Source organism: Grammomys surdaster, unplaced genomic scaffold, assembly GCF_004785775.1.
Source record: "Grammomys surdaster isolate TR1022 unplaced genomic scaffold, NIH_TR_1.0 130, whole genome shotgun sequence".
In the NCBI taxonomy this organism is placed as follows: domain Eukaryota; kingdom Metazoa; phylum Chordata; class Mammalia; order Rodentia; family Muridae; genus Grammomys; species Grammomys surdaster.
In genome coordinates, this window is record NW_021604588.1 from 23,045,586 (window position 1) to 23,072,366 (window position 26,781).

Below are 26,781 nucleotides of genomic sequence, written 5' to 3' on the forward strand. Positions count from 1 at the left end.
TTGCATTTTTCTTGCATTTTAAGGAATATGTGTTGATAGAATTAAATGACATCTTATCTTGGAATTTGCTCTTTAAACAGAAAAGGGACAGATAGATGAAGCAAATGTATAAGAAATATCAATGCTGTTGAACCTCTGTGATATAACATTTACTGTGTGCGTGTGTGTGTGTGCGCGCGCGCGCGCACGCGTGTGTGTCCTAGTGAAGCAGAGGACAGACGAGGCTTGAAGTCTTGGGTAGCCCAGTCTGGCCCTCAAGCACAGCGGTGTAGACCAGCCGTTTGGGGTGGGCCAACACTAATAATAAAGGGAGTTACTGCTTCTGATGCCGTGGATTAGCAAGAGGAAGGTATTGAAACTGAAAGACTGGAGCCGAAGGGGAGAGACTAAACATTTTCTTCCTCTATTGGGAAAGGAATACTGAATTGGAGAGGGTCCAGAGAGGCAGCTCACCTGTTAGGAGCCCTTGGTGGAGACCCCAGGTTTGATTTCTAGCCCCCACACAGTGGCTCACTGTGAGGAGTGGGTGCCGCGGCCAGTCCAAAATGGCACCTGACTTCCTCATACACCCTTGGAAAGCCCCGTCCGCAGTTAGCACTGCGCAGACTTGCTGCTACGTAAGATCAGACCATCTAATGAGTGCTGCACCGAGCCAACTGAGAACGCATTCGTGGCAGAATCTGAGTGGTGCAGGCAGGAGATTTAAGGACCGTGGAGAGAGGCTCGGGGGCCATTGGAGAAGAAGACAGGGTTCCTGAATAAACGGCTTCGAGAAGAGCTCCGTGTGTTGCCGTCTCATTCTGCAGGTCGGAGTGGATAGCGACAGCTCACGACTCTCTATAACCCCAGTCCAGGGGACCTCTTCTGGCTTCCTGGGCACTGCACACCTACGGGTCACAGACATGTAGTCAAAAGACCCAGACACACTTTTAAACATTCTCTGTCAGCAAAATTTAAACGAAAGGCCAAATCTAAGTTCCAGAAAGAGAGAGCCTCAAGAAGACTACAGATCCCACAGGCAACAGTTGAGGGCTGGTGAGGTGGGTCAGTATGTGAGGGCACCTGCCACCTGGGCCCACATGCTGGAAGGAGACAACAGATTCTTAGAAATTCTGCTGGGGACTCTACATTTCCACTGTTTATCTTCCGTCTCCCGCTCCCTCTCCCTCTCTCTCTCTCTCTCTCACACACACACACACACACTTTTTCATTTTTGAGATGGTCTGAAACTCACTATGTAGACCAGGCTGTCCTCAAATCCTTGCACTCACAGAGATCCATCTCCTTTTGCCTCCCAAGTACTAGGATCAGAGGCATGTGTCAGCCATGGGCAACCATGAAATATTTTTTAAAGCAGAGGCTATGTTGGTTTCTTGGTGAGGATAGTCAAGCCACCAAGCTGTTCACTCAAAAGGCTGTGGAGTAGGTGCGTGTCTCAAAAGAGGAACATAGAGAAGCAGAAAGAGGGCCAGAGCCACACCAAGGGCTGTGGTATGAATGTGGGCTGCCCGTCCCAATATGATAGGCTGAGAGGTGGTGGGAGGAGCCTTCAGGAGGTCATTAGGTCATGAGGATGCCACCTTCATCCAGAGATGATTGTGCTTCTTACAGGAGCAGGCTGACTTCCTGGTTCAGTCTCCTGCTTCTCTTGACAGGTCACCTCTCCATAAACCAACACTGGTTCTTCTGCTCTTCCAGCCTGCCAGGATAAATACTTGAACATGGCTTTCACCAGAATCTGGTGACTGTCCTGCCATGCTCTGAGACTTCCAGAACCCCCGAGCGAGATCACAAATTGGGTAGCAAATAAAGTAAAAGCAATAGGTAGGTTACTTAACCAAGGAAGGAAGTGTAATCATGCCTGCAAATAGATTATCTAGGAAACAGCATTTATACAGACAGTACTTTTGATCAGAATTTAATGAAGAATCTGGACAGTTCTATTGAGAGGCTAAAGAGGCTGGGAATTAGCCAGGTACTGAAGAGTCAGACTACATTAATCAAAAACTGAAGTAGGTTCTGAACCCTCCTGGACTCTCCCCTCAAAGGGACTATAAGTCTATTCTGAAACCAAATGTGAGCAGAGCTCAGGATCAGACTCAGGATGGTCCGAGTACTGCGCTCAAACGTGGTGAAACAGCTCCAGCCTGGTGACAGCTGCGGGGAGCTTTTCCAGTAACAGAATGAAGAAGTGTAGATGTGTTGACCAAGCAGGAAAAGTTTTGAAAGGTAAGATGAATAAGGAGATACACTTCATAGCACATGTCCATCATCTCAGCACTTGGGAGGCGGAGACAGGAAGGTTGAGAGTTTGAGGCCAGCCTGGGATGCCTGTTAATACCTTGTCAACCCCCCTCCCCCCAAAAAGGGAGGTAAGACTAGTGTGACAAGATGGTAGTTGTTGTTCATTGATGAACTTTATGTGTTGGTGTAAGGTGCAGGCCCTTAAACAGGACCAACTCCATTTGGTACTTGCAAAGACAAGTCTGGAAGTAAAAGTTGTGCTGTGATAACCAGCTGTGATGAGGTCAGAGCCTGGCGATAACCAGACACGAGTGGTTATCAGCCATGCACGTCAGCAGGGATGTTAAATCCAACATTAACGTGTAGCCATGACTGCGCTTCATCACACGTGTAGCCATGACTGCACTTCATCACACGTGTAGCCATGACTGGCCAACACATCCTCCGGACAAAGCCTCCTCAGTAGCCGGTCATCAAAGAGTTAACTGAGAGACCTATGCCTCCAGCTTCTTGGTCAAGCGCTCTGCCTCTTTGAGGTCAAATTGCTGGTGATGGTGCACACCTTTAATCCCAGCACTTGGGAGGCAGAGGCAGGCGGATTTCTGAGTTCGAGGTCTGCCTGGTCTACAGAGTGAGTTCCAGGACAGCCAGGGCTACACAGAGAAACCCTGTCTCAAAAACCAAAAGAAAAGAAAAGAAAAGACAAATTAGCAATTCAACTATCTGGAAGCCGCAGCCTGACCCCTGACCCCGCCTTCAGGGACTCCAGACCTGTAACCCAAAACCATCAAAAGGACTCAGGTCATATAATCCATGAATGAATGATGTATTTATTGCTATGCTTATTTGTGTTCATTGTGCATACTGTTAGAGGCAATACATAGGAAATGTGACGATATCTTGTAGCAATAGTCTTAGCATTGATGATAATATATTGCTTGCTGTGCGTTATTAATCAAAAAGTAACTGAATTCCAAAACCTCTGTCTTTGACATCTCTCTCTTCCCACTCGAGAAGCTGATGATCTCACAGTCAAATCCAGCATACGATCCTTGAGTAGAGAAGGACCTGTTGCTCCTCTCCCGAGGGGGAGTCTAACTCCTTATCAATAGCCTGCTCGTAAGAGGTAAGAGTTCCTGCTTTCGACAGTTGGAAAGTTGTGTAATCATAGTTTGAATGAAGTTGTCAGACATATGCTTTTCCCACACCTCACATGCTCGCTGACTCAGCAACGATGGTCCTAGGGGGTGGGTGGAGATCCCCCACCTGTCCAGTGTGCTCCTGTCACATGACATCTGTAGTAGCTGAGGACCCTTTAGGGAGAAGTAGGAACCGAAGGAGCCGGGGAGCCAGAGCCCCTAGCACTTTGACCTCTAGAGGGAACATGAGAGTGAAACTTGGCTTTGGCAAGTTCTGTGGAATCAACTGTTTGCAAGAAATGGCTTTGTCTGTTTCCAGAAACTGCAGTGGAACATTAAGATATTTGTAAACAAACACAGCCCCCTGCCTGGGGTGATGGAGTCTGTCCCCAGGCTTGCCTTCCTTGGGACACCAGTGGCTTCAGGATGGGGGCCCATGCTCAGTCCCCAACAGAGTGAACCAAGGGCGTGTCAGCTGAGGCTGCAGGGGAACCGTGAGCAGCTTCAATCAGTGTCAGCTGTGAAAGGGGCTTCCCCCTCAGAGATCTCAGCTGGAGCTGCATGAGACTGTTAGCAAGGCAGACCAGAATTTGAATCCTCAGAAAACACGATTTTCCTAATGAAATTCACTTCCTCTTGTGCCTCCCGGAAGGAAATCTCATTAAAATGTTGCTGGAACAGATTTGCTCCGGGGCAGAACACCCATGTGCTTAAGATAAAATATTTGAAAAAGCCAACTTAGCACTGCAGTCCTGTCCCTCAGATGCAGGACTCCCAGCACTCGGGTTAGGTCAGGGAGGTGGACATAAGTTTGAGGCCAGCCTATGCTATCTAGTGAGATTCTGTCTCAAAATAACAAAGCAGCAAACAACCCCTCCCACCCTCACCCCCACCACTCCCATCCTCCCCACCCCCACTCCCGCTTAAAACTTCACTGAGACTACATCCGTGACACTTAACTCCTGCTGGTCCCTAAGCAGACACATGTTGGACGAATCCTGCTGGAGCGCCTGGTGAAATGCTGCACAGATAAACAGCAGCTCACCGGAAATGCACAAGTTCAAGCTTGAAGGGCAAAGCATCCACAGCTACTTGTGAAGTCTCGACAGTTACATGACCCCCGCCCCATCTCTTGGGAGGCATCCCCTAAGATTCCAGCCTTCTTATCTGAGACTTAGTGAGCTGATAGGTGAACTGCAGAGTTTACATTCTGTGGGAAAAGGGGGGCACTCTAGGAGGAGAGAGGCCGATCACAGTGAGGGGTAAAGAAAGACTTCCTTGAAGAGGTGGCTTCAAGAGCCTCTTGAATGATGGGAGAACACAAAAGCCCACTGTGGGTATGTTGGAAGGAGGCGTGAGCTAAATTATGAAGTAAGTTAAAGGGCAGAGGTGATGAGTGACCCTTTCTACAGGATGGAAGGCCACTTTGGGTATTTTTTTTTCTCCACATAACACTTTTATAGATTCTCTGGGAGTTTCATATCATAATCCCTTTCCAGTTCCCCCTTCTCACCTCTCCTTGTGACCTGCACCCCCCTCCAAAAAAAAAAAAAGAAGTAAAAAAAAAGAACAGATTTACTTTGTGTTTTCTGTATACTCACTGGAGCATGGTCAAACTCTCAGTGGCCTGCTTTGGGGTTCTGCCTCTCCTCTCAGGGTGTAGGGACACTGCAGCACACCAGGCTGGAAGGATGGAGTCCAAAATGGACAGCATCCAGGTCCACTTGGGAGTGGTGGCAGTGGCGGTGGGGAGGAGAGACAGACAGACAGACAAGACAGATAGACAGACATCCTCTGAAGATCTTAGTGTTACAGCTCTTTCAGGCGAAGGCAAATTTAATAAAACAGTTCTCTTAGACGACCTTAGCTTGTGCATATACCTTTATTTGGGGTGAGCTTATATGCAGACACTTTATTCAGGATGAACCGAGGGTTAGATAGTTTGGGGGAAGAGGATGAGAATGTCCAGGATGCTTCACAGCACGGGGAAGAGTTCCAGGTCCTAGGCTCCATGACTGACTGATCACCAGGTTGGGTTCGCTGGGTCGCGTGCCCCCAAGGCTGGCACAGGAAACAGAGGGAGTTAGTCCCTCTCCTGCTGTCTCTAAGTCTCGAGTTTTGAGATTTCGGGGGTTTGAGCATGCTCTGCCTCAGTTCCATGCCAGTCCTCTGGTGGCACAGTTCCTGTGGCCCACACTGGAGAGTTCTCTTCGGTGGTTTCAGGTCTAGTCAGATACTTGGGGGAGGGGGTTGTCACAGAAGCCTACCATGTCCCTCTCTGTCCACTCTGTGTCTGCAGTCATCCATATCAGAGCTAAAGAAGCCGCCTTGCTCTCCGTGGTCAGCAGGAGCACGGACCATGGCCCCCCACATGGTTTCTGGTGACAGGCCACCAACACAGCTCCTCTACTGCAGTGGGACCAACGGACCCAAACAAGGCTCTGGGAGGCTGCCTGAACCAGGGACATCTTGTGACACCGCCTCCTCCCCCTCAAATCAGGTGAGTATTTGCAAGACCAGTCCAGTCACCTTCTGCAGGTGTTTAGCACCATTAGGTGCCTTGTCACAGGCTGGGCTCCCAGCAGGGGACTCATCCACACTGTCAGAGCACTGCCAGGGCTTTGTGCACACAGTTCCCAGCCACTCCTGCAGGATTCAGTTTGAGGCACAGAGGACCAGGGCTGTATCTCTCGGCTTCTCTGGTACCCAAAATGTTTGACCAGTTTCAGTGGCCCTACATTTAGAAGTGGCTTGGAAAGAAATGAGAAAGCAGGAGGAAGCAACTTGGGTGAATGGCAACTTCCGGGAGCTTCTAAGCTCTGCCCCTAAGAAACCAGAGCTTCTTTGGGGTAGGGGTAGGAGTTCAGGTTAAACTGTGTATCCCAAGCTGGCCTGGGACTCATTATATAGCTGAGAATGACGCAGAAGTCCTGGTTGTGATGGCAGGCAGGGCTGCACCATGCTTGGCTTATGCTGTGCTGGGAACTGAGCCCAGGGGTGAGAGCATGCTAGCTGCACTGGTTATTACCTGTCAGCTTGACACAGAGGAGTCTCTTGAGAAGGGAGACCCTGGTGGAGGAATTGTCTCCATCAGACTGGCCTGTGGGCAAACCTGTTTGGCATTTTCTTGAGTAATGATTGACTGGGGAAGGCCCACCTCACTGGCTGGTGCTATTCCTCGACAGGTAGCCCCGGGTGCCATAAGGAAGCAGCCAGAGCAGGCCACAGAAAGCAAGCCAGTAAACAGTGTTCCTCATGGTCTCTGCTTCACTTCCTGACTCCAGGTTCCTGCCTTGGCTTCCCTCAGTGATGGATTACAAAGTCTAAGATGAAACAAGCCCTCTCCTCCCTGAGTTGTTTTGTGTTTCATCAGAGCAATAGAAAGGTAATGAGGACACTCAGCAAGCCTTTTCCCATCTGAGCTGTGACCCCAGCTGGTAGCCAAAAGAACACGGTCCTCAGACATGTCCCTTGCTAGGGAACCCATTCCAGGAACCTCCAGCTCCTGGCCTGTTCTTTGTAGCCACGCTTTCCAGGATGTCTGGGAGGAGCCCTGGCTGGAAACAGGAAATCTGTTTTTCCTTCTTGATTCCTCCATTCACTGAGAAAGTGGCCAGTTCCGGGAACTGTCTGTGTGACCCTCTCTGACTTTTACTAGGAAGTTCATGCTTCAGTTACAGGCTGTGAGGCTCAGCAAGAGCTGGCCACTGGATGATCCAAAGCCAGGTCAGAGGGTTAGCATAAAGTCAGGCCAGAGAGCATGTCCCAAAGCCATGGGATGTGGCTCCTGGCTTTTGGAGAGGTCAATTTCAAATAACCTAGGAAAGTGACTATTAGAAAAACAGGCCACGTAAGGGATGCCTCAGAGTGACAAAAACAACAGACCTGGGCAACAGGACTCAGACACCAAGGACAGAGAGAGCATGGCAGATTGCCCAAGACTGGGCATGCTCAGTTCTGTGAAGGTTCTTGGCAGATAGAAGGGCTGGCCGGCTGGAGCCTTTCTGCCTCCACTGAGGGGAGAGTAAGAGGAAATATATTTGAAGAACATGTGGGGCCAAAAACAATCATGAGAAACTGCAGCATCAGCACTGTAAAGTGTAGCCTAGTGGGCATCAACCCAGATAGATTAGGTAAACCAGAAGTACACTGCAAAACCCTCAGACATTTAAAACCGTATCGATCAGGAAACGAAGGATTTTTACCTGCACATGTGTTGATTGTGCACTGTGCTCTCTGTGTGTGTGTGTGGGGGGGGAAACATACAGGAGAGTTGCACACAGACACGGGGGTCAGAAGGTACTTCTGAGCTCGGTCACATCAGCAGAGTCCTCTTCCAAAGCAAGAACCAAAAGCGAAGCAGGAGCAGAGCTCATAAAGAGTTAAAATCAAGTGACAGAGACTAGGAGATGCCTTCATAAATAAGTGCTTGCCTTGTAAGAAAGAAGAACCAAGCTTGATGATCCAGGAGTGGTGACATAAACTTGTAATCCTATCATTGAAGAAGCGGAGACAGGAGGATTCCTGGGCTCACTGACCAGGCAGCCTGACCTACTTGCTGAGTTCCAGGACACTGAGAGATCCTGTCTCAGAAAGCAAGGTAGAAGGCATCTGAAAATGACATCTTAGACACGCCTCTGGCATCCACACGCGTATATACACGTGAACATACACTCGTGAACCACACACAGGCTCACATGGAATCTGATACCGGGGAAATTTTCAGCTACATATTTGACCTATAATCAGGAAGGAAAGAGAATTAAATTTCACGATCAATCTCGCCAAAATGGAAAGGCAAATTAATACGATCGGTGAATAAAAATTTCACACTTACTAGACAGGAAAAAATGGATATAATAAACGGGGTAACAAAATCAGCAAGGATCTACTTCTGGCAGGCCTGATAGACAGACAGCACAGCAGCTAAAGGCACTGGCTGCTCTTCCAGAGGGTCCCGGTTTGAGTCACAAGCACCTGCGTGGTGGCTTACGACTGTCTGTAACTCCTGTTCTGGGTGATGCAATGCCCTCTTCTGGCCATAGGTGTACAACTGGTACACATATATACATGCAGGCAAAATAAGTCTAAAAAGTTTTAATATAAGAAACAAGGCAGAGCTCGTCATAAGGACAGACCGCTAAGATGAGGAAACACGGTATCTTATGAGCTTCCTGGTGCTTCTGGCCAATCACTCCGTATACGTTTCTAACTAGCTGCTTTGCTTTTTTCAATATGCTACTATGGCTCTCTAGTACCTCAGTCCAGAGACTAAAAACATAATCCAGCCATGTAAATGCATAACTTAAGAAACACTCGGCTAATTTTTTTTATATTCCATGAGACATTTGTATGTGTGGGGGAAGAGGTACTGTCATGTAATTTTTAAGTTGGCAGACTTAGAAAAGTCCCTACTAACTTTTTAAAGGCATCTATGCTGTAATTTTTCAGGACATTTCATGGTTTCTTGTGATTCATGTTGAAGTTCTTAGAACCCATGGCTTTTAAGCCGGGTTCCAGGTGGCGGCGGGCAGAGCCAACAGTGCGTTTCTGTTTTTGCCGTCCACTCTGCCTCATGCCTGGATCACCCAACAGTCCAAGCTACACCGATCTGTTCCTCCAACTGAGCCCCTTTCTCTTTCGTCATCTGAGATTCCTCACGACTGGTTTGTGTCTACACGACATTTCTACTGATTCTACTGGTGGCAGTTCCCTGCAGGTACCTTTTCCACCTTTCCTTGGTTTCACACATTTTTCAATTTTCAGTTCTTTTAATATGTAAACAATGTAGAAAGACACATGTGCCATCCTCCACAAATGGACAAACCAGGAGTTTACCTCTGTTAACTTGCTTACTGAAATATTCTAGTGTGTTTCCAAATAACAGCTGAAGTGCCATATTTACATAAGTGGCCCGAGAGGTGACTCATCGACCAGAGGCGCTGGCTGCTCATCCACAGGACCAAGGTTTGGTTCCTGGCTCACCACCATCTGTGACTCCAGGTGCAGAAGATCCAACAACCTGATCTGGTATTCCCATGCACCAGGCACAGACATACGTGCAGACAGAACACACACACTTAAAATAATAATAATAATAAATTTAAGTGATATTCAAGCTTTGTTAAAAGTGTTACTCCAGTTAACAAGAAATGCACAAGAAGATTTTGAGCTCCACTTACACTTGTGTTTGCTGTTTTTTATTTAATTCCTGAAGGGAACAAACTCTGTTTTGAAGAATTATAAACAAGAAGGGACTCAGATGCTTACAGCTCGGCTTTGATGACACAGGATTTTCAGACCGGAGGCTTGGGTGTTCAGTTTAGATCTGATTTCCCTTCCACCACCCACATAATTCTGGTGCTGGGCTGTGTGGGAGGTGTTTTTGTCTCAGGAGAACATATGTGATTGCATAGTTTAGCACAGAGGACAGTGGAAATATTCCTGGAGGTCATACAACTGGCAAAAACCTGTCTCTGCACAAAAGCATCCGTGAAGCATACACAGGTCCCATGTGTGCATTTCCCAAGTTAAACCTGCCTTTTCTGGGGTCCCTCAAACACTTCCAGTCACCTCAACACTGCTAGACTTGAGGGGTCTACAGAATGATGAGCTAAAAAGAGACAATGGCCTTGCCCACTTGTGGATAAAATATCCCAGAAATTACATTAACTATCGAAAATGGTCCCCACAGGCTCCTGTGTGAATGTTTCTCCCAGTAGGTGGCGCTATATTGAGAGGGCATGGAACTTTTAGAAGGTAGGGTTCCACTAGTGGTCCCTGCTTCCTGGCCAGTTGTCAGCAGTCCACTGCCACAAACTGTCATATATTTTCTGTGTCATGACCAACTGAAACCTCTGAAGCTTGTAGTATCTTTTCCTACCCCTGACCCCATTCCTTATTCCCTTTTCTGGTCTCTGTGTGGTGTGCCTGTGTGTATATGCACATCTCCATGTGTGGGGACATATGAAGGCCTGAGGCTGAAGTAGAGAATCAAATCTTGATCATTATTCCAGTGACGAATATGGCCAATCTTATTAGCCTGCTTTCTCTGAGGAGCCCTTGTCTCTGCGTCAGAAAGCTGGACCTACAGGTAGGCTACCACACCCATTCTGAATTTACAAGGGTTCTGGGACTCTGAACTCCAGTTCCATGGCTTGCTTCTCACTTTAACCATTGAGCCATTCCCCCAGGTCCCTTCGGTTGTTCTGATAGGGATTTTGTTCACTGTGACAAAAGCAAACAATACATTTGCCAACACGTCACCAGGTGGACACAGACAAGGCCACTGTGGGTCAGGGCGTGCCTGTGGTCGTGAGTCACTGTGAACCTTCCATTCAGAAAGCTCTCAGTAGACTGTCCTAGGCCCTCCACGGTCTTCCCAGGCCCACCCCACGTCTCTTGGATCATGGTCCTCATCTGTGTATCCTTGTTGCTTTCAATTTGTTGCTTAGACTTAAACATCCCATTGCAAATGTTGCTGTTAGGGTTTGGAAGGGAACCCACTGGCTCCTGTTTCAGATGCTGGGTCTCCAGTCAGTGTTGCTATTTTGTGAGGTGACCAACATGACCCCATAGCATCTTAAGATCATGCCAAACCTCTGCTCAGAAGCCTTACGTTTCCCATCTTACATCAAATAAAAGGTGGCCCTGAAGAAAGGGCTTTCACACCCTTCTCGGCCTCGTCTCTCCCTCAGGCTACTCTAGACCCTGGAGTCCCCTGTAGTTTCTCGAGCAGCCAGGGACTTCCACAAGAACATTGCTTCTGTGTTGGTGCAACATGGACCTCATCCTCCAGGTGTCTCCACAGCCCTACAGAGAAGCCTCACTGAGCTCCCTGTTTGAAAACAGCCATCCGCTTACTGGCCCGCTCCAGCCATTGCTTTTATTCCCCATCTTGAGACAAACCACATCTAAAGGACTCCAGTGTGTTTGACTATCTACACCGTGAGTTCCCTGAGGTGTGGCTCTCTTGCTCACAGTGGTTGACACACAGTGGCCAGTTTCTGGTAAGTGCAGTGGTCTCTACCTTTGGCTTTCTCTTCCCTAGCCTCACCAGAGGCCCACAGGACCGTCTTCTGAGAAAAGGCATGAGAGGACATTTACCAGAAGACCAATTTCCTAAAAGAGAACAGCAGGAGTGAACTGCCCACAGGACTTTCAATCATCTAAGCAGTTTGTTATTGGAAAGAACCATCTTCTGGTGAAGTGAGTCAGCAAAGCACTGGATCGCTAAGCTCTGAACCGACTGCATCTCCTCACCGAGCCCTGAACCTACAGTACATCCCCCACCCCTCAGGATGAGATTCAGGGTCACTGTGGTATAACTAGGAACCTGACACATCACACCAGATCTCCTCCCAGTTCAAGGGGGAAACACATTAAAAGAAAACAGAGATTTGAAGCCTGTTTTGCTTTTCTCTCATTTGTCTGTTTTATGTTTTTGAGACAAAACTCACTATGTAGACCAGGCTGGCCTTAAACTCAAAGAAATCTGTCTCTGCCTCCTGAGTGCTGGGATTAAAGGTATGTGTCACCACACCCTGTTTACTCTATCTGTCTGTCTATCTATCTATCTGTCTGTCTATCTATCTACCTATTTATCTGTTTGGGTCTCACTATGTAATTCTGACTTGCCTAGAACTTGATATCTATCAATCTATCAATCTATCAATCTATCAATCTATCAATCTATCTATCTATCATCTATCTATCTATCTATCTATCTATCATCTATCTATCATCTATCATCTATCTATCATCTATCTATCTATCATCTATCTATCTATCTATCATCTATCTATCATCTATCTATCTATCATCTATCTATCATCTATCCATCTATCTATCTATCTATCTTACTACATAATTCTGACTTGCCTGGAACTTGGTATATAGACCAAGCTGGCATTCATCTTGGCATTCTATTGTGGCAAATGAACTTAGCACCATACTATAATAGTATTATGGGGATAGTATAAATAAATAGAATGTTATTTAATAAATGTGGAGTGTGTAAAGAAGCCAGCATCAACCTTCTCAAGAAGTTTAAGAAAGCATGCAAGAGAAGTGACAATTCTAGGAGCTGGAAAAATGGCTGGGGTTTGGGGAAGAGCACTAACTGCTCTTGGAGAGGACCTGGGTTCCATTTCCAGTACCCACGTGGTGGCTCACCATTAACTAACTATCCAGAGTTCCATTGCCCTCTTTTGTGACACTCATGTGGTATACACACTTATGTGAAGGGAAAGAAACCATTCTATGCTGGGCATGGTGACACACACCTTTAGTCTCAGTGCTCAAGAAGTGGATCTCTGAGAGTTCAAGGCCAGCCTGGTCTACAAAGTGAGTTTTCATGAAATCCAGGGCTGAACACACAGAACCCCTGCCTTGAAAAACCCAAGATGTGTATGAGTGTGTGATGGGGTGAGGGGTAGAAAGAAAGGAAAAGAAAAAAGAAATCCCGTAAGTACACTAAGCCAATACAAGTCTGCTACTGGCCCTGGCCCCAGGCTCTGAGGGGACCCCAGAGGACTTAGAATGTGCGGTTGCTTATCAAGCACAGGAGAGGAGCCCACTAGAATGACACACGGGGGTGCACTGGTATGTCAAGGATTTCCCTCCATTCTTAAACATACGAGGAGGAAAAGTCTAAAAGTTATAATCACTTGTCCCAAAAGTTGCTCATTTTTCTTGTCTTTGGTTCTTTTGAGACCTTGTCCTCCTATGTAGCTCTAGCTAGCCTGGAGCTTACTGTATAGCCCAAGCTACACAGTGGAACCCGTGGAAACTCTGCCTCAACCTGTGAGTGGAGAAACTGCAGGCTTAGGCCACCACACCTGTTAACAGAGTCCTTTAATTTTCAAGGACAGAGGACCTGGGCTGACCCACACCAAGTGCTGGATGCTGTGCTGTGCACTTCTGTATACTGTGTGAGATGTAATTGTCTCCGTCTCGTCTTGTCTCTCTCTCTCTCACGGACGCACGCATGCGTGTGCGCGCACACACAGAGTATGCACGCATGCACGCGCATTATGTTGCTGATAGAAGAGGGTTAGCACTAAAATTTGGGCGGAACCCTAGCATGGAAAGGCTCCGTTGGAAATGTGTGGTACCTGGACACTGGCTATGCCATGACCTACGAGCACACAAGACCTCTCCTCGTGCCTGAAGTCCCACAGACAAGTTCAAACAAGCTCCTCTCTCCAGGCAAATCCTGGCAGAGAGCCATGCACACTGGGTAGGGACTCAGAAAGGCCACCTCTCCCACTACCCAGAAGCCAGTAGGCCAAAATGAACACATGAGAAAGGCTACTCTTGTCTGGTTCCCACTGGTCCCCCAGTTCGCGGTTAGCTTTCCTCCCATATGTACAGACCACAAACCTGCAACCGCTAGGGTTTTTTGTTTTTTTTTCTTTGCTGGGCACAGTCATCTTGACTTCGTATTTTAAAACCTGGGCAGGCAAGTGAAGAGGGATGAGATATGTCTCTACCTAGTCTGGCATAAACATAGCAACCATATATTTTAGTCTTTAGTAGGTATCACCTTAATCTTGAAGAAGCAAAAGCATCCGGCCCATGGGACCTTAGCACAGCCTGCCCAGCTCCCTGAATGGATGAGGATGGACATCTAGCGTGGTGGATACTTTTCACGGTTTCGGCTCACAGTCTCCTTTTGCCACTCCCCGCCTCCCCCGCCCCCCATCAGAATTCGCCCTCGGAGTCACCTCGCCCCCTCCCTCCCACTGAACCAGACGACGCTGCGGTGGAAAAGGCTCCCGCTGCCCTGGTAGCGCGGACAGTCTCCACCGTGGTCCCTGCCCACTGGCACCACCGATCGGGGTGCCGCCTCGCTCGAAAGAAATCCCCCCATCGCCGGTGACCCGCGCTGGGGCGCGAAGGGACAGTGAAGCCACGGAGCCACGCACTGGTGCTTCTCACCCGAACGTCCCAGGAGCGGCCGGAGGACCGTCCAAGGCGGCACTGCGCCAGCATCCCGTCCCCACCCACTCGGGGTCTCCTCCGTGGGTGGGCTTCGGTGCCGCCACGTGACTTCCACGAAGAGCGGGGGCCCTTACGGAAAGCAGCGACTTGGGTGGGATCCTGGACCCCGAGGTGCGACGAGAGGGCGGGGAGGAGGAAGCAGGGGCGGGGTGGGAGCAGGGGCGGGGACGGGCCGAGACTGGACGCGGGGTGGGGAGGCGGGCACCGCGGAGCCGGGAGAGCGGGAAGCGGCGGGGCGTGGCGGCAAGTGCGGGGATGCGGGCGGAGCGCGGGTAGCAGAGCCCCCACGTTCAGGGCGCCCCGTGTGGCGAGCGCGCGGCATGTCGCAAGGGCCCCCCGCGGGCAGCGTGCTGCAGAGGAGCGTGGCTGTGCCTGGGAACCAGCCGCAGGTAGTGGACACGGGGGCCGGGTGTGGGGACCGGGTGAGGGTGAGGGCAGAACGCCAGGTGAGTCCCCGCCGTGCGCCTCGATTGCTTGGCAAGGCTGCAGCCCCTCTGGACTCGGTGCCAGACACGTGGGTCCGCGCTGCTGGGGGCTGCTGCATCCTTGCCTCCTGTGGGCGCTGGAGGGAGGGGGCTCAGAGCTCCGATACTATGAATTCAGCCTAAAGGGGCGGTTCGTCCCTGCATCCAACCCACCGGCTAAGATCCGCATGGGGAACGGAGGACCGGTCAGCCTGCGGGTGTGGGGTTGTCTCTCTAGTGGGTAGACTCCACCCACAGGACGGGTGGAAACTCCTCGCCCCTAAACGATCAGCCCCTTCTGCTGTCCCCAACTTTCAAAGCTGCTGAGACCAAATAGAACACCAAATTGGAACACTTCTTGGCTACTTGGTTGCTTTATCAGTAGACCAGGTCTTATCTTTCTTAGTCACCCACCGCCCCCCACACACACACACTCCCAACTCTCTGCTTGATGTCGTGTCCCAGGATGACCCTGGAAGTTTGAGCCAAGAAGTTGGAGTGGCCTTGTACTATTTATTGGCTTCGACTAGCGTAGCTTCAGTTTCTCCATCTATAAGATGAACTCTTCAGTACCTCCTGAGGGTGTTTACACGGGTCATGTGAGCGATGGGTGATTTGTGTCTCCATTCGATATTTCTGCTGAGTGGGAAGGTGTGATCATCTGTGACAGGTGATAGAGCCAGTTCAGCTACAGCTCCCAGAGGTCAGGAGGTACGCTGCCCCTTGCCCCGAGACTTGTTGGCTTTAGATAATAAGGAGACATTATTTCCTGTCAAGCACTAGTGGGGATCCAGTGAGGTCAAATCTCAAGTCAACCTGACTGACCACTGCTGGGGGCAGCTGTCCCAGCGCCTAGCAGAGTTCCGAGGACAGGGCAGGACCTTATTATATACGTTGGAAGAGTGGGTGGCTCGGGTTTATAATAGGGTTTGTGGGGGTGTAAAGCTGAAGTTACATTGTTTATATGGCATGTCCTCCTGGATGCTTCACTCTATGGGTGTAGTGATGGAGGAGTACAATCCCAGAGCTAGGGAGGAAAGGGAAGGGCCAACCTGGGCTACATGAGACTCTGTTGAAGAAGAAGAAGGGAGGGGGAGGGAAGAGGGGGACTTCTGGAAGACACGTTTTGACATGCGTGTTCTCCTGAACAGTGTCTCCATGCCACTCCCAGTGTTGGGTCTGCTGTCTCTTCTTACCTATGCTGGGGATTCTTGGCTGAAGCCCTGAGTTTGTACACCAGCCTCTGGGTTTTACCATGGCTTGGGATTACACTCTGAGCCTCACCGGGTCAGGCAAGAACCTATCACCAAGCTCCCTCCCCATCTAGACACCTTTTGGACTCAGTCTTGAAGGACATTTTTTTTTCTCTCCTGATGGTGTCTGATGCAGTTCTGGAAAGCAAACCCTTTCCGCTGAGTAAGCTCTCACCTCGGTAAGTGCGTTTTTTTCCTGCCTGCCCACCTCATGCCGCCTCATGAAGAGCTTTTGGATATTTGGTTAAGAACTCTCAAGAAGCATCACAGATTTGCATTTGGAACAACCCTGACCTCCGAAAAGAAAATGTCAGCCAAGCGTTGTTCAAGAGAGCATGTCGTCATTAGTGTTACAGAGTTTTCCACGTACTGGTAGAGTTGTGCGGCTGCAGTTAGTAATAAATGCATAATTATGGTCTGTACCCAGTTTCAGAAGGACTTGCCAGCATGTGGTAGTTTAAAGGCTATGCACGGCAAGTTCTAGAGAGCATATACCCCGGTCGTTCTCACTCTCAGATGAGCAGTGACAGTACCACTCTTCCAGGCAGACGCCCTGTGGGGCAGAGGTTTGTGAATGTTGGTTTGGAGAACAGCAAGACCTGAGTTCCACTTCCCACTTACCCCCATGCTGGCCATGATACCTGGACAACTTCCCTAACCTGAGTCTCTTATTCCTTGTTGTCTCTTAGTATTTTTATTTTTTGCGGTCCTGGGTGTGGAACACAGAGTCTCACATATCCCACACATATGTGGCACCACTAAGCTGCACCCCAGACCTCGTCTTTCTTTCTATACACCTTTCAGGATGGGGGCTCCTTCCTAAAGGCCCTCAGTAGCCCACAGGAGCTGTAGGTGGAGCTCGGTGAGCAAAGCAAGAGGCTGAGAGTTTCACCTCACCACATGTCATCCCCAGAGTCCCAAGGATGATGACAGGAAGGTTCGAAGGAGAGAGAAAAACCGGGTTGCAGCTCAGAGGAGCCGGAAGAAGCAGACCCAGAAGGCTGACAAGCTCCATGAGGTGAGCCTGTGGTCAGGGCAGGACCACAGGACAGCCACAGGGATAGCCATCCTCTGCCCGGGGGAGGGGGCAGTGATGACTTCACTGTGTTGATTCTTCCCAGCCTACTGCTTTGCTTCTTTCTTCACAGGCCGCTTCCTCTCAGCTGCAGCCCCCTGGGTTCTTCTGATGGTTGATTTTCTCTCACTGTAGACTCAAACAAAAGCTGGATGTAAGGGTTCCCATACCACAACACTCAGGGAGGTGGAGGCAGGAGAATACCCTGCCAGAGGCTGGGTCGAACTACAGAGAAACTGTCTAAAGAAACGATAATGACAGCAATAGTAATTAAGGTTCTGGAGGAACAGTTCGGTGACGTCCTTGCCTAATACACACAAAGATAGCCTGGGTACCGCATAAGTCAGCCATGGTGGGACATGCCTGCAACCTTAGCACTCAGGTGAAGAGGCAGAGAATCAGAGGTTCAAGGCAACTTTGTCTTTATAGTGACTTTCAGGCTAGCCTTGGCTACATGAGGTCTTATCTCAGAAAAAAAAAAAGATAGAAAAGAAAAAGAAAGAAAGAAAAAAAAGAAGAGAAAAAATTACTGAAAGTGATGGCACATGTCTTTAATCCCAGCACTCTGGAGGCAGAAGCAAACAAATCTGTGTGTTTGAGGCCAGCCTGGTCTACATAGTGAGTTCTGGGTCAACCAGGGCTTTATAGTGAAACTCTGTCTTTAAAAAAAAAAGAAAGAAAGAAAAGGAATAAATAAAAGAATCTGGGTGAGGTGGCACTTGTGAGGGTCAGGAGTTCAAGCCATTTTTGGCTACATAGTCAAAAGTTTAATGCCAGCCTTGGCTACATGAGACCCTCCCCCAGCCAAAACTAAAAATTGAAGAAGCTAAACAAAATACCTCTTTATGCTTTCAATTCCGTCTCAGATTCTTGCCTCCTCCTGTGGGTGGTGGTTTGATAGAGAACGGCCCCTGTGGGCTCTCTATCTCCTCCCCTCTCCTCCCCCGCCTCTTCTTTCTCCTCCTCCCCCCCTCCCCCCCTCCTCCTCTCTTCTTAAATGTTGCTGTGGTTTAAGGTGTGACACTAGAAGCTTTTTCATCTTGCCTGGGCTGGTTCTCTGTCACTGGCCCTGACATCCACACTTAACGATCCCTTCACTGCTTCCAGGTGTGCCCAGTGCTAGTGTCAGGGCTTCACCTTTTGCTTGCGTGTCCCCGGGACTCTGTTGCAAGATGCACTTTCGAGGCAGAATGTGGTCTCTTCACCCTGGACTTTCTCTTCTCACGTGGTAGCTGAAGGCACTTAACCACCCTTCTTATCTCTCAAATCAGGAGCCTGTACCGAGTCTATTTTCTCTGTTACTGCATACCACAGATTGGGTAATCGATAAGGAAGACATTATTTGGCTCAGGGTTCTGGACGCTTTAAGCTCTCAAAATGTGGCACCACATCTGCTCAGCACCTAGTGAGGGCTTTGTGCTGTGTGGTCACCTACTGGTGGCAGGGTGGACAGACAGCAAGTGAATCAGAGGATTCTCTTCCACAAGCAGTCACCCCCATTGTAAGCCGTCCATCAATTGATGACTTAATCTATTTGAGGCAGCAGAACATCTGTGACTCATCTCCCCGAGGTTCTCCCTCCTGGATGTTGCTGTTTTGGGGACCAAGTTTTCAGGACAGCCAGTTGAGGGGAGGAGGCACATTTGACTCTGGCATGTACCCCGGGATTCTGCCTTGCTTGAGCCATGTTTGAAACCCACACAATCACATAGCCAGGTCTGGCGAGGAGTGGGTGATGTTTCTGTTCTTAACTGTTCACAGGTTGGTGTGCAGAGTTCTGATTTCTCATAGCTCCTTCCTGCCATGCAGTGCCTTCCAGCTCTCTAGCCATGGATGTTTCCCCAAAGCTGGCCTGGGGATTCAGCTCAGATATTCAGTTGTTAGGAGAGGGGAAAGGATATCTGAAAACTGCAGTCAGAGCACAATTAGAATGCACACACCCCAGGGAGCTGAGACCTCGGGTGAGGCCCCCACAGCTTGGTAGGCACTGTCTTGGTCTTTGCTGAAGGCAGGGGACTGAGGCCTGGAGGCTGGGGTCTCCAGATGGGCTTCAGGGAAGGTCTTCTTGTTCCTAAGGTCATTTTGTTTCTGGGTTTGTCTTGCCAAGTAGCCTCCTCAGGGGACGAAGGGCCCCTAGTTAACGTCTAGCCCTGTATTCAGATCATGTGTGCCCTCTGGACAGCCAGCCCCACCCCTCAAGAATCCCCTAGTCCAAATCAGGTGTGTTGCCATTTGTAAGTCCTGAGTGATCGTGTGTGCACACATAACCAAGTGTCCCAGACGAGGCTTTTCATGCAACAAAGTCTAGTAGATCCAAAAATGCTTATTAAGCACTTCCTGGGGCGTAGCCTTGCTGTGGAGTCTCAAAGAGAAGAGACTTCATGTGTGTCCTTGGGAAGCACAGGATTCGTTTCCTTCTGTTGCTGAAATGAATTCCAGCAAATCCGTTACCCTCTCATGCCTTCAGGGAGCCAGCCAAGTGCATTCCACCCCGCTGCAATGGAGATGTTGGCAGGGCCATGCTCCCCCTGAGAGGGTTCACCTCCCTTCTTTTATCAGCATCTAGGGAGCTCCTCGGTTTGTGCTCTCCCATCTTCAAAGCAGTACTGATCCCATTGCTCCATTGGCTCCTCTCCCTCCCACTTAGGAAGGCCCCGGTTCCATTGGGCGAGCTTGGATGATCAGCCTTCCTTAGTCTCACCTGAAAAATCCGCTTGTTAAATATCGTCTCTGTAGGATGGAAGCATCTTTAGGTGTTCTTCCTGCCACAGATGGTCACAAATGCCCCCATAACCTTATGTGTGCCGAGAAAGGGCACGCAAAAGGGTACATCCGTTCCCTCTCAGTGTCTCCCAGCTGGACTTGATAAGCAAGTGAACTGGGAACGTGGTAGTGCTGCCTTTAGGCCTCCCCTGTCCCTTTAGAGCTAGGGGTGACACCCACTGACACAGGACCCTGACATGTTCTTCTGGCCGATGTCTGTGTGGGCTGACAACTGTGCCCTTTCCAGAACAGGGAAAATCAATCTGAAGCCAGTCCCCTCTTCCTCACTGGGGCTAGAGACACAAGTCAGGAAAAACCACCTCTGTGTGTCAGGTGGGTCAGAACAGGGACTGCATCTGCACACTGAGCTTCGAAGCTGTGGACCTGGCTTTACTCAGTCGCTACACTCAGGGTCACTGGTCACAGGGACGTGAGAGAGTAAGAAACTGTCTTAGGAAAAGGAAAGGGCAGAAAGACTGTGGAACCCAAAGGCACCCGGTGGGGAATCCCTGTATGGTCCCTCCCAGCCTCCTTCTTTAGGCACCATAGCTGTGAGGAGTCCTTGTTTTATGTTGGGTAGGACACTAGTTGACTATCTCTGCATTCTGGAGGTGGGGTGCTGGTGGAAAGTAGGGTACACAGTATTGTCACTGAGATCCAGCGGATGGGGTGCAAGACACGTAACACATCCCTGTAGATCATGCTTGGAAGCCCAGGGGGACCTGTGGGACTCCCAGCCCACATCTAAATCACAGAAACGACACCATGAGTGAAAACCTCACACCTGATACTGTGAGGGGAGTGGCCCAGGACCTGGGCGCTTCCTTAGCCCCTCCTCTCTCCCAGAGTACAGAGCAGAACCCTGGATGTCACAGAAGTTCTGGGTGGGTATTTCTTTCCTAGGAATACCACAAAGAAGGGAGCTATTCAAAACGGCCCCTTCTCTTCTGTGCCCCTCACTCACTCTGGTCATCCATGAGCTCAGCATACCTCGGCCTCCCACATTCGTGAGTTGATTGACTCCTTCCCTCCTCCTGGTTGTTCATTACCCAAGCCTATGGCCTGTCCCTCAAGATAGAATGGTCCAAGCTGAGAGCTGGCTGAAGCTGACTGGCCACTAGGAATTTCCCTCAAGGTCACAGTTGCTGATAGTTGTGGTGACGTGTCCCTCACGCTCAGTGTCCGCGCTTCGCAGAGGACGTTGGGCAGCATTTCTCTCTGGGCAGCATTAGGCTGAGTGTGCATTCGCAGACGGGGATGAAGATCGGCAGTGCCACACTGAGGGTGACTTAGAAGTGTTAGAAGTGGGTGAGGTTTGACCAGACACCAGAGATGTCAGACTGAGAAAGGATTTTGAGTCAGACAACGGTGGGAACACAGGCAGTCCTGGAAGCCTTAAATGTCACAGGCTGACAACTGACTTGAGCGGTGTGGTTGTGGTGAGCGTTGCCATGGGACTGTCCAGACTGCACGTTGGCAGAGAACACTGGGGAAGGACACACACGGTTTAGAAACTGATGATGACACAGTTGGTACAGCCCTGCTGGCGACACCATCTTTTCTGTTTTGAACTGCCTTCGTATAAGGCTTAGGACAGGCCAACTGTAGAGTCCCGAGATCTCGATTCTGGTAACTAGTGTGGGGAGATCTGGGGCCACTCTGCTAAAAGGAGAAGAAATTGGGGATGCATGAGGGTTGGGGTTCACCACTGGGGATAGGATCCCGAGTCTCCAGGCCTCTCAGAACTTACTGTCTCACTTGTGACTGTGTTTTCCTGAAGCCCCGCTTACCCCTGTCTGTTACTAACTCTGTTGGTCATTTGTGTCTGTCCTCCGCCTCAAAGACCCTGACCCTAGACGCCAGGACAAGACTTCCCAACTGCAGCATGATTGGCATTGTGTTCCTTTACTGTGTGCATTGGGTGGGTGCTGGGCTGGGCCCTGAAGGGTGCTGAGCAGGGTACCCTGCTTTGTCCACTAGATACATGGTCACCTACAGTGACACAGCCTCAGGTGTCCTCAGAGGAATGAGGCTTCATTACACCCGCATTTAACGGCCGTGTGCATTAGTTTCTGTGTGCCATGGCATTGCCTGTGGAGGTCGGAAGACACTTGCATAAGAGTCAGCTGCACCTGATAACACCAATTCTTCTAAGACAGTCTGTGTAGCCCAGAATCAGTAAGCATCAGACTCAGCAGGTAGCTGAGGCTGACCTTGAACTTCTGATCTTTGGGCCTCTACTTCCTCAATGTTTAGGATTACAGTTATATGTGGTTCTGGGGAGTGAACCCAGGGCTTTGTGGATGCTAGGAAAACATTCAACCAACCAAGCCACATCCCCAGCCCAAGCAACTTAGGTTTTGAGCCCTACCTGGTTACCTATTATATATATTTTTATATATATATATAATATAATATATTATATATATACACACAATAACATGATTATACAATATATTATGTAAAATATACAAATATATACAATAATTGTGTGTGTGTGTGCGCGTGCGTGTGTGTGTGTGTGTGTGTGTGTGTGTTCTGTCCAGGGCCTCTTCTTTATAAGATTAGTCCCACCTGGATGTTTTTACTGCTTCTTTTTTTATTCCCCTCCCCATTCCACCAGTTCAGTAAAAGTCCCTCAGCTGACTTAAGAATAAAACGTAAATTCCAGGAAAGAAAGTCCCTGTGGGTAAGAGGAAGGGACTACAGGAGAGGAACGAGGATGAGTGGGGGACGATGTGGAAGGAGGGGGGGTGGGGGAGGGGGAGTCATAGATATGAGCAAACTACACACCACACACCACGATGAAATCTTTTATTTTGCACAACGCATATGTGTGGAAAGAGACTCGGGGGAGCTCTCTGAGACCAGACCTTCTGGAGAAGACAAATGCCAGCTGACCTGAAGATGTTTAGAGCAGAGGTCTGAGGAAACCGTGGTACCTCAGGGTAGAGTCAGGCTAAGCATCTCTCACTATGCCAGAGACAAAGATCAGAAGCCCCAAGTATCTTTCTGCAGACTCAGGAACTATAGAAGGGTTGTGTGGAGTATGGAATCCAGTGAAAACTGAAATCCAGTGATGTAGCTTGCTGGGACTGCTCATTTCTGTCATCTGTCTCGTGCACAGGTGCAGGGCACCAGAGCTGAACACCAGGACTTCAGCTGGTTAGAGTATAGGGCACCGGATCTGTAGGTGGACTGCCAGGGCAACAGAAGACAGAATAGGGTCATGGCACGGGTGAGGCCAGACTGATCCAGGACAGCCTGCAGGAGGGAAGAAAGGAGGATGCTACCCTGGACAGAATTCTGGAGTGGCCTTCCCGAGATGAGTTCTGTCTGCAGTCCCTTTTGGGTCCCTGAAAGGAAGGAAGGGCCTGAGAGGTGGGGAGAAACAGAGGATGTAGCTCACAGGAGTTGGACCATATGAGCTGGTTCTGAAGAGGGCTGTGGAAGCTCCTGGGGCTCTTCGTTTTTGATCTCTGGAGAGAGATGTTACTTACCTTAGCAAGATCCATAGTGTACATCTGAATGGAACTCAGCCTGAGGAATATGAGACCTGTATGTGCTGTAATCAGGGAAGCCTTCCCGGAGGTGGTGAGCTCATGCTAGGCTCACAGAGAAAAGGACAAAATCAGTCAGGCTGAGGAGAACCGCACAGGCCAAGCTGAAGATGTGCACATGTCTCAGGGAGCTGAGAGAGCGGACGTCTTTAGTTAGCTTATTAGAAATGAATAGTAATACAGGAGGAGCTATGGGAAATGAGGCGGGGTCCTCAGCTCAGAAAGGGCCCAACTGTGCTTGAGTCACAGTCTGAGCAAACAAATTAAGCTAGCCTCAGCAGGGTTTAGACATTCTCGGCCTGGAGAGAGCCACCGATGGTGTGCTGTGGGGATCTGCTGTTGGCTGTGCCGTGGACTTTATCAGCGGCTTGGATGAAGAGGAAGACTGTTTACCAAGTGGCTGGATGATGTGACAGCTCATATGCATGAGGTGACACAGTGGCATCTCAGAAAGGAACAGAGTAGGATTCAGTCAGGGAAGCCCTGTCTTCGGGCAGCTCACGAACTTGAAGTTTGACTTTCTGCAGACTCAGGGAAGTCTCCAGTGGCTTAGGTCCAGCATGAGGCGGCTGATCCCCGAATCAGCCCCTGCATGCTCCTGAGCGAGACCCACACCCTGAATGCTGGGGATGACGTTTCTCAGTGAACCTGGCCACCTGGAGTGTGTTACAGATAGTCACCAGGAGGTCAGAGGGGCTGGTAGTCCTGGCACAGGGAACTCGGAAGACTTGATACATTTAGGCTCAGAGAACTTCTAAGAGGGAGGGATGAGTCTGTTACCTGTCATTTCAAGAACTGAGGTTGCAAAGCACTGACTTCATCCTCTGTAGCTCCATTAGGTAGAGCCCAGGTCAATGGGCGGATGTGGAGAAGAGGAGTTTTCAGTACAAAGAGGATGGAGTATTGTAGAAATTGCAGGGACTGTCCCTTGAAGATGGGGTGTCCAACCCAAGATGGATGTGTGAACTAGCCCTGTAGTGAGAAGTTTCTAACAGTCTGGGGGGAGGGGGGTGTCGAAGAAGCTCTTTGATCTTTAGCTCTGAGCCTCTACCGCCTGATGCAGTAGAAACAACAGACAGCTTGTGTCCGTGCACTGTTAGGCATGCTGTTCTGGGTACCGTTCCAGGTGTCGGGATGGCTGTAAGCCCACCAGAACCCTTCAAAAAGCAGGTCAGTGTTCGGGAGGAGGGCTGATGCAGATGGACAGGAGGGACTACTTTGGAGTGATGGAGATGTTCTCTGAGTGTTAGCACAGGTCCTTGCTTCCGCCACGATGTCCCGAATCACAGACATTTAATACGGACACATTTTATGTACATTATACTTCAGTAGTGTGGATTCAGAAAGGAAAGCTGTGCTTTTAGGACAAGTTCGTTCTCCGGGAAAGACAGAGCTGAAGAGTCTGCTGTAGCTCAGGCTGGCCTTGAATTCTTGACCCTCCTGCATCTACCTCCCAAGAGCTGGGACCATGGCGTGCACCTCCACACCTGCCTCTGCCTGTCCTCTCTCTCTCTCTCTCTCTTGAACAGGAGCACGAGAGCCTGGAGCAGGAGAACTCCGTGCTGCGCAGGGAGATTGCGAAGCTGAGGGAGGAGCTGCGGCACCTGAGCGAGGTGCTGAAGGAGCACGAGAAGATGTGCCCGCTGCTGCTGTGCCCCATGAACTTTGTGCAACTTCGGACGGACCCCGTGGCGAGCTGTCTGCCACGATGACACCCCAGCTCGCTCCTCCTTTGTCCGGCTCGGAACCTTGGTTTGCACACTCAGGACTTTCCCTACACACCTGTGTCCAGGGGTACATGGGGCTGTGCCGTTCCAGGGAGCTCTGGGGCCAGCCTGGGCTCAGCATTGTGATCTGGGGTACCTGACTTCCAGCCCCTGCGCAGCTGATCCAGAGGCCCCAGTGGGAAGGCCCTTTGAGTCGCTCGCTCCTCCCTCACTCTGGCAGCTAGCTGGTCCTGTCATTAGACAGGATCTTTTCGTCTAGAATTTGGAAAATAAAGATAGTTACCATGTTTCCTTTGTCCATCTTCTTGGAATGGAGGGTTCGTAGCGTTCCTCCTCTGGGTAGGTCATCCTATTGCAGGTAGAGTTCCTGTTCATCCAAATGAGAAGAGCCCTTGGCTTAAGACTTAAGCTTAAGACTGTGGGATTTCCTTTGTAACCGAGGTTCCCAAGAAATCTTTGACCCAGTTTGGTTCCAGAGAGCGAGCTGACTATTGCTCACGCCTGTTCATGTTACCTAGTCTTCCACCTGGTATGGCTTACTTCAGCCATGAAATTGTTTTATGTCTGTCTGTCTGTCTGTCTGTCTGTCTTTGAGACAAAATCTTACTCTGTAGCCTTGACTGGCTTAGAACTCACAGTAATCCTCCTGCCTTTGCCTTATAAGTGCTGAGATTACACCACACTGATGGAATGTTTTTCTTCTTTTTAAGAAAATATTTATATTTTATGTGTATTCCTGAGTGCGTGTTAATGCACATCCAGAAACCAGCCCTGTAACACTTTAATAACAGGGGTCCTCTGCGGTCAGAAGGTGGCGGGTCCCCTGGAGTTACAGGGAGTTGTGAGCCACCACTCGGGCACTGGGAACCAAACTCAGGTCCTTTGCAAGCACAGCAAGTGCTTTTAACTGCTGGGCCGATTCTCCAGCTCTGAGAATTTTGTTTCTGGTTGGGCCTCCCAACTGCTTGCTCATTCATCAGCACAGGATCAGTGGACAAACTGCGTCTTCGTTTAAGTAAACAAGCATCTGGGAAGAAGAAAAGAGCAGTTCTGTTTCCCAAGCATCTTGCAGACACCCAAGTAAAGCTGTGAGAAGACCCAGGAGAGCAGCCTTTGCTTCTCCACATTTTCCTTGGACTCTCAGTGTTGTGAATGTTGGAGCCATCTTTTTGTTTGTTGTTTTTGTTTCTTGTTTGGTTGGTTTTGTTTGTTGGTTGTTTTTTTGTTGTTGTTTTAATTTTCTATTTATTTATTTATTTATTTATATTTTGAGACAGGGTTTCTCTGTGTAGTTCTGGCTGTCCTCGAACTCACTCTGTAGACTGCGCTGGCCTCAAACTCACAGAGATCTGCCTGCCTCTGCCTCCTGAGTGCTACGGTTAAAGCATGTACCACCACAGTTTGGCTAGATAGAACCTTCTTATAAAGGGAACAAGAATCAGTGACAGAAAGGAAAAGGACTTCGTTGTAAGTATGGATGCTAAAAAAGAAAAACGAAAGAAGAAAAAAGGGAAGAGAAAGAGGTTGTGCTGGTGAGATCACGCAGTCCGTG

General features: G+C 49.5%; 1 protein-coding gene across 1 annotated transcript; it reads left to right on the plus strand.

Moving 5' to 3' along the window:
• The first annotated feature begins 14,667 nt into the window (after window positions 1-14,667).
• Window positions 14,668-25,520, plus strand: Batf3 (basic leucine zipper ATF-like transcription factor 3). Its single transcript, XM_028760480.1, has 3 exons — window positions 14,668-14,776; window positions 17,018-17,122; window positions 25,032-25,520. The coding sequence occupies exons 1-3, from the start codon at window positions 14,708-14,710 to the stop codon at window positions 25,212-25,214; spliced, it is 357 nt and encodes a 118-aa protein (XP_028616313.1). The 5' UTR covers window positions 14,668-14,707; the 3' UTR covers window positions 25,215-25,520.
• The last annotated feature ends 1,261 nt before the right edge of the window (window positions 25,521-26,781 follow it).

What these genes read in the sequence shown, in the direction of transcription:
- Batf3 (XM_028760480.1), top strand. Translation starts at nt 14,708, where the DNA reads ATGTCGCAAGGGCCCCCCGCGGGCAGCGTGCTGCAGAGGAGCGTGGCT. An exon ending in TGCCTGGGAACCAGCCGCAG is followed by an intron (nt 14,777 to 17,017) that starts GTAGTGGACACG and finishes TGTCATCCCCAG; the next exon opens with AGTCCCAAGGATGATGACAG. An exon ending in AGGCTGACAAGCTCCATGAG is followed by an intron (nt 17,123 to 25,031) that starts GTGAGCCTGTGG and finishes TCTCTTGAACAG; the next exon opens with GAGCACGAGAGCCTGGAGCA.